Source organism: Gossypium arboreum, chromosome 12 (assembly GCF_025698485.1).
Source record: "Gossypium arboreum isolate Shixiya-1 chromosome 12, ASM2569848v2, whole genome shotgun sequence".
Taxonomy (NCBI): domain Eukaryota; kingdom Viridiplantae; phylum Streptophyta; class Magnoliopsida; order Malvales; family Malvaceae; genus Gossypium; species Gossypium arboreum.
This window is the reverse complement of record NC_069081.1, coordinates 117,032,349-117,045,681: the sequence shown is the minus strand read 5'-3', so window position 1 is coordinate 117,045,681 and position 13,333 is coordinate 117,032,349. Positions and strand designations below refer to the sequence as shown.

The 13,333-nt window shown below is 28.7% G+C and overlaps 1 protein-coding gene across 1 annotated transcript; it reads right to left on the bottom strand.

The window, feature by feature from the left end:
* Positions 1 to 2,443: 2,443 nt before the first annotated feature.
* LOC108488775 (uncharacterized) lies at positions 2,444 to 3,701 on the bottom strand. Its single transcript, XM_017793061.2, has 2 exons — positions 3,259 to 3,701; positions 2,444 to 3,169 (listed from the first exon to the last, which is right to left on the bottom strand). The coding sequence occupies exons 1-2, from the start codon at positions 3,424 to 3,426 to the stop codon at positions 2,597 to 2,599; spliced, it is 741 nt and encodes a 246-aa protein (XP_017648550.1). The 5' UTR covers positions 3,427 to 3,701; the 3' UTR covers positions 2,444 to 2,596.
* Between the last annotated feature and the right edge of the window lie 9,632 nt (positions 3,702 to 13,333).

The following is a 13,333-nucleotide window of genomic DNA, read 5'->3' as shown; positions in this document are numbered from 1 at the left end:
AAATTAAAAGAGTTGGGATTTGGAAATCCCATACGACTGTGTTTTTTAAGAACACAAAACTTGTCCTAAGAGACCCAATGAACTTGACCCCGAGCCCCACCAAAAGAAATTCGTCATTTTTTGGAATTCCTCACAAGTACCTACGGAGATCATGAAGACATTCATGCAATAAACCGATAAAGCTTGGGCAACTATTTTAAAAATGATCTCTTTACCATATTTCGATAACAACTTATTCTTCGACTAAAGATCTATTTGGTAAGTCGATCTCGAATGAAAGCCAATTCCCATGCCTACACTCTCACAGAAACAAACAAAGAAACGAAATCAAAACAAGCAAGATAGCAAAGATGTACAGAGGCATACAAAACTTGCACTCTAGAGAGAAAAAGAAAAGAGCCAAGACTTTTAAGCATCATTTTTAATTTCAACACTTAAATCATCGTAAAAAATATCAAATTTATGTTGAAGTTAAGGGTTTTGTTGACGAGTGTTTTTAGGAACATAAGCTTGTGCTTGGCAATTTGGCATTTCATTCTCCTGGGGAAAAAAAATATTGAATGGCGTATGAGATTTGATTGATCATATATTTAATGCAAAAGAACAAAAACATGGTTCCAATTACTTCAATTTTACAGATTTTATTTTTTTGAGAAAAGATTGAATCCATCATTAAAAGTGGTATCATTTCTCTCAATACGTTTATAGTTGAGTTCTGCAATTTGTAGAAGGTTTTTGATAGATTGATAATTCCATATTTATATTTATTTGTCTTTTTAAGTATAATTACAAGTGTAAAACAGTAACTTACACATAAAATACATCATTTGGGTCCAACAAAATTTTAAAAGGAAACTAATTTATCCCTCATCAAATAGTAAATATTATTTTGCTGATATTTTTATATATTTTATAAATCTAAAAATAAAACACGCACACGTACATAGGTGAGCTATAATCTAGTGGCAAATATTAATATGAAAATATTTTTTATATATTTTATAAATTAAAATGATATATATACACATAATTGAACTATAATCAAGGCACGTATATTTGAAGTTACAATTACTTAGCTATTTCAACAATTATAATTATGATTAATAGCTATAAGCATGGAATAATTTAAGTTACATTAACTAACTAAATATAATTCAATTAACTATTTAATCCACACATTATTTCAAGAGTTCAATTTGTGTCACAGCCAAAATCTCATTAATAGTAAAGTATACCCTCAAGTGATTGTATTAAATAGGAGCCTAAGATTTATTTTTTATAAATAAGTTAATGATTATCTACTCTCTTTTTTTTGTCTAATTAAAGTATTCGTTATATTAATTTTATATAGCTTCTTTCTCAACAGTATTATTTCTAAAATTAGAACTTGAGTTATATTTTAAAATTACAATATACATTATCATTACATCTAACTATTATTTTTTTTAAAAATTATATTTAATAAATCACATATATACAAAGATGAATCCAAGAAACAAAAAAGTCCCCGTCCTCTCAAAAAGTAAAATGGTATATATTTATTTTTCACTATTCCTTATAAAACATAAATCGCACTCTAAAGTTATTGTAAAATTAAAAAAAAATGTGTATGAGATAATTTTGAAAAACATTGTCTTGGATAATCGAAAGTAACTAGCTTTTTGCTGAAATGATGTATTTGACATCAATGTGCTTCTAGCTTGCAATTAATTGAAACTGTGAAATAGCTTGGCAAAGCAAAAGTTGGGTTTAGTATTAATAATTTATATTAACCACATATATTAGAGATAAAATATAAAGGATTTATATCACAAGTAATTCATGATGAACCCCAGAAATTTAGCAGGAATTTATTATTATTTTAGTATGAGAAAGTAATGGTAGGCACACTAGAGTATATACTGGCTTATCGATCATGCAGGTTTGATGTCCATCTATATTAAATATTTAAATTTCAGAAAACTTTTAACAATATATAAAGTAGCAGTTAGAATTTACCTCGATTTGATATCGACACCAAACAATGGCTCAACTTTAGATGTCCACATGTCTAAATGAGCATCTAGGTATTCTGACATGACATCACCAAGTTGATGAACTGAAATTCTCTAAAGGACAGGCAATGGTTCGTGCAGTCTTCCACTCCCAAGTTCTTTTTGTCTTTGCGTTTGGTTCCTTAAGAAAAATGGATTAACGTAAACCTAAACAAACATCAAAGTTGAATTTAGTTTTTATATATAAAAATAGGGTTGTCCATAACTAAATACAAATCGACCAACTTCACGCCATGCCTTTTTTAGTAGAACCAAAATATATTTTTATATTTGTTTTATAGTGAATAAAGATTAATCTTTTTAACGCGGCATGCACTTTTTTGTTAATTTCTTGACATTACAGATCATTGCTGACAAAAGGAAATTAAACACATAAAGGAAAAGCAAGGTTTCAGTTTTCATTTCCTCTTTTAAGGAACAATTCTCCTTCAATACATTTTGGTGTGTAAGAAAGACTAAAACCCTTTTCGGGATTATTTTTCCGATGATGAAAAATTCAAATTGATTCAACTTTGATTGAACGAATTTAACGCCGGCCGGGATTAGGATCTAACTGAACCTCCTAATTCCTCGTCGCCGTTATGGCCATTGTCATTGACAACCCCAACGGCCCATCCGAATTGAAAGGTAACATCCAGGAAATACAACATGAAAACAAGGGCAATGCAACAGAAGAACATAGGAAAGGGACCGAAGATCCACAAAAAGAGGGGGAATGAGAAGTAGAAGGCACGAAGTCCTAGGGACCAAAAATAGCTGCCTCTGTTCACAGTGTTGGCTACATATTCAACCGTGAGATGGTGGTGGTGGTGGTGGTGGGACATCTTCTTCACCGGCACGTTGATGAGAATGCTTGCATGGCTGTAATACCTGATGGACTGCAAGTTAAGTAAAAAAGCCACCAAGAAGCAAACCAATATCGAGAAAAACTTGATCGAAAATGCCAGGTCGCTTTCATCTCCGAATATGAACCACGACGATCTATCGCCTTTACCGTTAGTCATCAAAACGGCGATGAGGGAACTCAACATGATAGCCGTCGATGCCAATAGAGTCGACGCCATTATGTTGTTTCTAAACGTTTGCACGGCCAAAACCCCATTTTTTGACGCTTCCTAAACAATCAAAATTATGGAACTCTGTTAATTTTTTACATCAATTAGAAACAACCACAATTGAACAAAATGATATATAAAAGACCAACCTCCATCATAGCTTGAACCCAAAAACGACGGTTGATGGCGTTGACGCCGATGACAGTCTTGGTGGGATGTTTTAAGATTCGATAGAGAAGCCATACATGGTAAGCCACCATCAAAAGTATCCCCATTGGAACTAGTACCCAATCCAAATATTGTTTCTCCATAGTCATATTGGATAGAGAAGAGTGCCTTCAAGGCAAAAAAGACGAGTATTTCAGTTTGAAGAGTGAAGGGTGAGGGTGTAAACAAAGAAACAATGCTTGGGTTGATTGAGGACTGTGTTCGTTTTCAGTTCGCTCGTACGCATGGAAAGAATCAAATGAGGCGTATGTATTTAAAGAACAGTCTCGAGAGAGTGTACCATTTTTTATTTTACAATTTTGATCATAATTAATTATAATTATAACATATTCATAACACCATGTTTAGTGGAGAAATAAATAGGGCAATGAATAATAGGATTTGAAGCATGAAAGTGGGACTCTTACGTGGACTGCACAGTGGAGAGTAAACCCCACTTGCCCGCCCACCAAACCCTTCCCCTTCCATCACCTGTTTTTTTCTATGCACTTCAAACGCTAAACCCAAAGCAAAAAGATCAACCTTGGCTACTTAGCCATGCCCTTTTGACTCAAATGGTTGCCTCTACGCGGCGGGAAATTGTTAAACAAAACTATTTTAATCTTTTGGGAGAAGATAAAACTCTCATTAAAAAAATAATAAATTATACTTTTTTTATCAATTTAAAATTTATTTTCTTATTTAAATTTAATTATTAAATTTAAAAATTAAATAATTTTTAATGATGATAGCATGGGAATTCACGTATATTTTATACTAATATGATATTATTTATTTTATGTCACAATAAAAATAATTTAAAATTAAAAATAGTATGAAGTAAATGTAAATTATCATACAAGTTGTCATATTTTTAATTAATATTTTTGTTAAAAAATTAATAATTTAACTCTTTTAAATAGTTGATGAATAAATTTTATATTTTTAAAAATTTAAAATTTTAATTTAATTTAAAAAATAAAATCCAAATTAATAAAATGTATATATTGAAAGATAAATTTATCATTAATTAAAAATAATCGACCCAATAAACTTATTAATTTCCTGTCAACATTTATGGATTGCTTTCAAGTTAAGACGTAAACTTTTTGAAATGACTTTGGCAGGTTCGTTTTTGCTTTAGAGAGTCGACCGAATTCTAGCACGAGGCGGTAGCTATTGCTACACTTTATTTTATGCGCGTTAAGGTTTCTATTCCCTCTTTTCAGCACAATTTTAAGTCACGCATGGCTAACATGTTGTCATTACAGCACTTAATTAATTGGCATTCGCCCATGAATCAATTTTTTTAATCACTCTTGGTCGCTTCTCTACCTTTATATATCTATTCTTTTCTCTCTCTTTTTTCAAATTTAGTAATTATTTTATTAATTTGATAATTGGTATCTCCACTTACAAATTAAAGTCCAGGTTCAAAAGAATTTAATTGTACAAGAGTTTTAGACAATTAATTTGTAAACCGAGACACTTGGTATAGCTATTTATCAAGATCTGATAATTTTGTTACTCTGAACAACTAAAGTTATAAGACAACAAACTACAATAAGAAGAAGAAGAAGATTTACAATTTTTTGCAATTAATTACCTTTAAGTTAGCTTACTTAACACCTCATACTCAATCTGGTGTCGGGTTTGAGCTACGGGATGCCACAACCGTTTCTGAAACAACTACAATCAATCATACACCATACAACCGTTTACACATACAATTCAATATAACTCACATTCATACTATGTTACATAGTCATTTATGGATCTCATATGAGCTTATGAAAGCTCTTTTGTTAACCTAAAATCGAATTAGGACCAAATTGTAATATTTTTAAACTTCAGGCCGACATCATGATATCATGGCTTACGCGTAACGACATCATCAAACAGAGAGTTCACTATCAAACTATGTCACGATGTTGGGAACTCGAGGTCGCAACGTTGTCACTGTTTTGACAAAAACCACTTTTGTATGTTTTTGTGCTTTCTAACCAACATTTTACACTTCCATAATATTATCCCACAATCAATACAATATGATTCTATATTCATTTATATCAACCAAATCACGTGAGCATTTGGAAGCAAGCATTTAATATAACATATAACTCATAATCATCTATCAAACTCATTTAAGTCATTAAACATTCTAGCCATGCCAACTCTTTTATTTCAAGTCGAATATATTATAGCTATGCAACTTATACATCAAAAACTCATATAACCTTGGCGTGAATCAAAACAAAGCATTAGCTAACTATATTTCAAACATAACATTCAAACTTACTATTCACAAACCATGCATTAATTTATCTTGCCCAACTATTTCAATTTGCAAGCTTTAACGTACCAAGCACATGCAAGTTTAATATCATCATTATTAATAGCATTAAACTTGACCAAACCATGCATCAATTAAGTCATATGTTATGCTTAACATAGAAGTTCAACCACAACCACATATATCACATGACTATCAACTAAAAAATAATCATTTGCACAATAAGGTGTCCTTATATACATGCTACAATATTTAGACTCAAAATGAATATAATTCTACCGTCTTGTTAATAATGTGTGCTTCGCACTGCTCCGACTCGGTTGGTTCCGCAAAGTGATGATATACAAGTAGGGAAACAACTATAGTAAGCATACAAATGCTTAATAAGCTCAAATGAAAAATGCTATGCTTACCTTGTTCATACACAAGCATATGTTAGCTACCTTAGGACATGATCATTAAACATTATAAGCAACTCAAAGCATGCCAATTCATATTACTATCACATAGCTTATCCTAATACCGTATTATATCATCAATCCATAAGATTATACCAATTATATACATGATTCATTTCAATGATATATCGAATTGATATATCAAATTCACTCCATCACATTTTCAAGTTTTCAATTTTAAAATAATGTTTCGTCCGATGAAACTCTAGTAAAACGGACTTGGATATACGGGTAAATTAGACCACACTAGGTTGTTCATCCGAGCTAAAACTACATTAGGTTGCTTGTCCCTGTAATAAATCATTTATATACATTTATACCCTGTAATCATTCAAATTTCCACATTTATGCCCTATAATATTGCATAATAATCAATCATCACATTACAATTCCAATTCAATCCATTACTAGCCATATATGCCAAATTCACTAGTATTTCAAGTTATACTCAAACACACATATGTCAAATTAAATACAAACACTAATATCATACAAGAAACAAGATAGTAAGTTCCATATGAACTTACCTGTTCAAAATATGAAGTGAGTGAATACTTTAGGGACTAATCCGAAATTTTAGCTTTTCCCCTATTAGCTCCACTTTAATCCAAATCTTGATCTATACAATTATTTTACATAACAAATCAATACCAAACATTTTCATACAATGTCATGCATGATCCTATATAAATCAATTTTTCAACTTCTCTCCTTTTTTACATTTTATTCAATTCAATCATTGAACTCGAGATAAGCATAACTTTTGATTCCTAACTTCAGATTAAAATCTAATTTTATATATTCTCATTATGGACCTTATACTTTCTATTTATAACATAATTTCATGACATGTTTTACATTTATTCAATTTGGTCCCTAATGTAACAAAGTTAACAAACAAGCTAAAAGAACTTTACAATCTAATTCTTTTCATAATCTAAGCTTAAATTCTATCAAATTTAAGTCTAACTCATCAAGGAATCGACAATGGCAACTTCCTAAAATTTTAACAGTTTAGCAAATTGGTACATGGACTAACTAAATCTAGTTCCCGTGACCTAAAACCCATAAAAATTACATAAAAAAAAGTACTTAATTTCTCACCTAATCAGGTGACCGAATGTATAAGGATTTTGAAAGTTTTCTTTCGTTTCTTCTTATGGTGGACAGTTTAAGGTAGAGAAGAAGATGACAATCTTCTCTTTTTCTTCCCACCAAAATTTTATATTTATAGTTAAATTAAAGTTTAAGACTTAACTGATTATATTTACTTTTCTTAGCCAATCATTGTTCATTCTTAATCAATATGTCACCATCATCCATTATCTTATTATCCAAAATGGTTTATTAATCATTTTGGTCATCTGCCTAATTCATATTTAATCCAATTTTTTTTTTTTTACTACATATGTCTAAGTCCTCTTTTTATTATTCTAAAGTCCCGTTTTTGGCCAAGATGATAACATAAAAAGCCATTCTTTTGAGTCAAAAAGTGGCGTATAAAATTAAAACTACAAGTTGAAACATCATTTGAATTTGCCTGATAGGTAACTCTTTCAAATATGATTGCTCAGCAAGGAAGAAACTTCATTAAGTGCTTCAAAAACCTTTTCATGGTATTGATTTACATTAGTTACATTTTTATTGGTTTAGTATCGATATTCGATATTCGTATCTATTACATATTTCAAAATAAAATATAAATTTTAAAAATATAAATACATTTAAAAAATTAATCGACATTTATCTTAGAGTTCACACACTATCGATAATAATATTTTTTTAAAAACAAAAAGATGTTTAGGAGTTAACACTTTTTTTTTGTTAGATATAATTAACCAACTACATCAATATAATCATATATTATATTTTCTTAAAAAGGGTTTAATCCATAAATTTATATTTAAATTATTTTTTCTATTTTGATATTTAAATTTTTTGTCACAAATAGTACCTAAATTATTTTTTTTCATACTAGACTTTCGTTAATCCAACCATTAAATCTATTTTTAAAAAATCTTAACCTACAAATTGGCACATAAATTGTGTCCTCTCTCTCATTTTGACACATAATTCTTTTTTTTATTATAAGTGGTACCTAAACTTAAAGTTATACAATAATTAATTTGGACCGGCTAAACCGAATAGTTTCAGTGTTTCTGAGTCGGGTTTAAACTATGTGATTTGAAATCGATTTATAAATTTAATTATTTTAATTGAGTTGGTTTGATTTCAATTCTGGAAACTCAAAACCAGATTGACTTAATAAAACCATTACCCAGCCCAAACCCAATATTTATTATACACAAAATTAATAACTAAACCCAAAATTAGAAATAAAACAAAACCCAATTTGTAACCCAGCACTCAGGAGCGTGAACACAAATAGAGAAAACAAGTAAATATGATGGTTTAGAAAACCAAAAAACTATGAATTAAATTAATACTTAGCAAAAAAAAAAAACAATAATTAAAATCGAAGGAAAATTCAATGAGATGAAACTTTAGTTAAAGGTAAAACTTTCATTTGATTCATAAGTTTGATCATCGATATAAAAATAATTTTAATGTGCTTTAATAAATTAGTTATAGCTATCAATGTAGCGCCTAGAAATTAATCTCTTGTTACCTTGTTGATAACCAAGAGGTAGCTCGTTGAAATTATTTCCCTTATCGATAAACAATTCTATAACTTAATGCCTAGGATTTAGCTTATTGATAACATTAATGACAAAGGAGATATAATTCAAACCAACAAACACATATTCAGATTAAACAATTACGTAGCTCACACGACATAGATTGTATACGTAACTTATATTAACTTATGATGTTCATTACAAGTATTAGAATCAATTATGTAACACCCCTAACCCGAATCCATCACCGGAATAGAGTTACGGAGTATTACCGGAGTTACCGATTCATTTATCAGATATTTCATTAATCCGATATCTTTTCTTTTTCACGTTCAAGTCTCGTATTCAAGTCATCCGGATCATTATAAAGAAATTTGATCGTCTTTTTCATTTATTTCATGTTATAATACATTCAACTAATGCTCTAAACAAAATTATCATTTTACCCCTAAACTTTTAATTAATGACGATTTCATCCTTAGGTTAAAATAAAATAAAATTATTGCAATTTAATCCTTATTTCCAGCCGTTATTCTCACACAAATTGATAACAACTTATGAATTCTATAAAATGTCAGAATTTTCCATAATTTCAACACTTTTCAATTTAATCCTTAAAACATGTTTTTCCCTGATCTTGAGCTAAATTAATGATTTCATTCAATTTTGTAATTTAAATAATAAAATAATCCATTTCATGCAAATTGGTCATTTTTAACATTTTATTACAAAATTGCCCATAAAATTTTACTTTTATTCAATTTAGTCCATGAGCCTAAAACATACAAATTAGCCATGCTAGCTGAATATTCATACATATTTTCTTCCTCCTCCTGCTCTCCATTCCACATCCTTAATTTATATAACATGCACAAGTAACATTATCAATAATTTCACTATTTACTTATGTATATTCAAAACTGTTCATTTGCGTCATAGTCACTAAATTATTTATATATTAAGCTACAGAACTCGAAATTAAGATCTGCTAATTTTCCCTGAAACTAGACTTACTTATCTTATTACCATAAAATTTTCAGAATTTTTGGTTTAGCTAATAAGTACAGTTTATTCTTTAAAGTTGCCCCTGTTCTGCTGTCTGATAGTTCCGACCCTTCTTCACTAAGAATTAATTATCTCATCGTACGAGATTTGGATGATATTCCTGCTCATTTATATTGAAAATAGACTCTTTAAGGATTTTAAACATATGAATTTAATCCCTTAATTATTTTTCTCCAATTTTTGATGATTTTCCAAAGTCAGAACAGGGGAACCCGAAATCATTCTGACATTGTCTCACAAAACTTATTATATCTCATGATTTACAATTCCATTGCTTACATCGTTTCTTCTATAAGAAACTAGACTCAATAAACTTTAATTTCATATTTTATTTATCCTCTAATTAGATTTCTACAATTTTTTGAGAGTTTTCAAAGTTAGACTATTGCCGCTGTCCAAAACTGTTTTAGTGCAAAATGTTGATTTTCATTTTGCCCCAAATTTCACAATTCATACAATTCATTCCTTACTTAATTAACCCCTCAATTAAACTAATTTTCTCCATTAATACTTTTCCTAGACATTATAAATTATTTCATAACTATTGAAATTCAGAATTTCCACATAAAACTCTAACTTCAAACTCTTTTACAATTTAGGTCCCAAACATTCACTTTCTATTCAATTCTTTCAATAAAATCAGCATATAAACAATTTAAAACTCTAATTCTATGTCAAATCATCATATACTTCCAGCACATATTCATAGAAACTTTCAATTTCTTTCATAGAATCAAGAACTAATGAATTCAACAAATGGACCTAGTTGTAAAAGTCACAAAACACAAAATTTCAAGAAATAATCAAGAATTGAACTTACTTGCAGTAAAAATACGAAAAACCAGCTTAAGGGAACTCTTCCATGGTGTTTTTGCTGATGAGAATGCAGACAAATAAAGAGAAATCTAGATAATTCCACTTTAGTCCTAGCTTTATTAAGTAAATTTTGCAATTTTCCAATTTTGCCCTTATTTTCTTGGTGATTTCATGCTCTTGCCGTCCAGCCCAAATAGACCTTGGGTCTATTTACCTTTTAAACCCTCTTTCTTTTATCATTTAAGCTATTTAATCATTTCTCACAATTTTACATTTGATACAATTTAGTCCTTTTTGTTCAATTAGCTATCAAGATTTTAAAATTTCTTGACTAAACTTTAATACTAACTTATTAACACTCCATAAATATTTATAAAAATATTTATGGCTCGATTTAAAATTCGAGATCTCGATACCTCGTTTTCAATTCTAATTATTTTAATATATATATATATTTTGTACATTTCACTATTTCAAAATTTTTCCTAACTTCACATTTAACTTATACTCACTAAATTAATAATATTTCCTACTCATTTTTCGGATTTAGTGATCTCGAATCACTGTTCCGACACCACTGAAAATTAGGCTGTTACAAATTAAATAATTACGAATTTAATAATTTTAATTAACAAGACAAATATTTTAAATAAATGAATATAAACTCTATATTCAACGAACTTAAATATTTGTAATTAAATCAAAAACATACAAATACTAAAAATAAAAAAATATTAATAACAATTAATCTCACAAACTATTTGAATCAAACTTTAAAATTCCTTTAACTAAAAAAATTTAGAAATCCATAAAATAAGAAAAATACAAAAATAAGAAGTTTGCAATAAGACAAAATTCGATGAAGACAAGTTGTCTAACCTTCTAAAAAATCCTATTTATAAAGCCTATTTGACCCAAACTAGGACTACAATATTTGCTTGGGCTTTAATCCTTGAGAAAATGACAAAAATAGCCTTGAATCTGGAGTCAAAATGGCAAGAAAATCCATGGCAAACTAGGACTACATGTTTTAAGGATTAAATTGAAAAGTGTTGAAATTATGGAAAATTTTGACATTTTATAGAATTCATAGGTTGTTATCAATTTGTGTGAGAATAACGGCTGGAAATAAGGATTAAATTGCAATAATTTTATTTTATTTTAACCTAAGGATGAAATCGTCATTAATTAAAAGTTTAGGGGTAAAATGATAATTTTGTTTAGAGCATTAGTTGAATGTATTATAACATGAAATAAATGAAAACGACGATCAAATTTCTTTATAAAGATCCGGATGACTTGAATACGAGACTTGAACGTGGAAAAGAAAAGATATTGGACTAATGAAATATCTGATAAATGAATCGGTAACTCCGGTAATACTTCGTAACTCTATTCCGGTGACGAATTCGGGTTAGTGGTGTTACATAATCCTTAACATCATAAAGATTCTTTATTTACTATAATTTCACCTTAACATCACTTTGTAATCAATTATCTACTTATTACAAATCTCAAATTTATGTTTGTTTTATTAAAAACAGCTTTTGTGAAACATCTTTAGGAAATTTGTCAACTAACAGAAAATATTTTACACATGTTCATCAAAACACCAAAAAATATTAGCTTTTTTAGGAAAGTAAGTCATTTTCCAAAAGATATTTTCTGGGAAACAAACGAAGCCTTAAAATTTATAACATGTTTATTGAAAAATTTAATTTTCAAAAAATTAACAAACTTCTTTTCACAATTTTAGAAAACATAATTTAGAAATTTTCTTCAGAATAGAAGAGACTCCTTTGCCGGATTTATTTAAACAAGACCATAAAATTTAGGCGAGACAAGAGAATAATTTCTTGAAATAAAACATTATGTAAAACAGACATTTAAATTTTCTGTTTTTTGAAAATTAATCCGTGGAATCACTTATTCGTGATCCTTTTAAAATTTAATGAAAAAATATTTGTTTTCACTTTTTTGGGATAAAATAATTAAGATCACCTCGAACACTCGTAAATGTTCATGTTTATAATATAATTTTTATAATTTGTATAAAAGTAAAATTTTAAAATTGGCTTTCACTATAGTTACTTGTGTAATTACTTCAATTCTTATTCTTCCCTTAATACAAATCATGGGATTCATAATTACAATGATTATCTAAATATATTTTCATTGTATAATTATAAATAATTACGTTTAAATCTAATTATTAGGTGATTTTTAAATTATTTTATTATTATTTAAGTGCAACCTAATTGATGCTCCAATTCAACCTTATTATTATTTCGAGGCTGAAATTTATGGTTACTTGTTTTTAACAGTATTGATATCAAATCCAGAGTCTCTTAATTTATAAATGTGGTGCCATGTTGTGGTGGATTTTGGGGCAATGGAAAGTAAGTTAAGGCCGAAAATAGAAGTTAAAATAATCCCATACATTATGCGGCATAGAGTTAATTTCATGATCTTAATGGTGGAAATAATAATTCAAATCATTGTGCATACTGAAAGGTCAATTTTATACCATAAATTCCACCTTTAAGATAATGGTGTCAGGGTAATCATTTTAATAATGCATTTAATTTAAATCTGTATCAATGTTTTTCCAATAAAAATTATAATTTCTCCATTCAATATTCTTCTAAAATAAAATTTTGGGAGAACAAAGATTTTGAGGTGAATTCGGTTGTGTTTGATTAAGGCTTAATTCACAATTTAGCTTTTAAAATATATTTTTATTTTT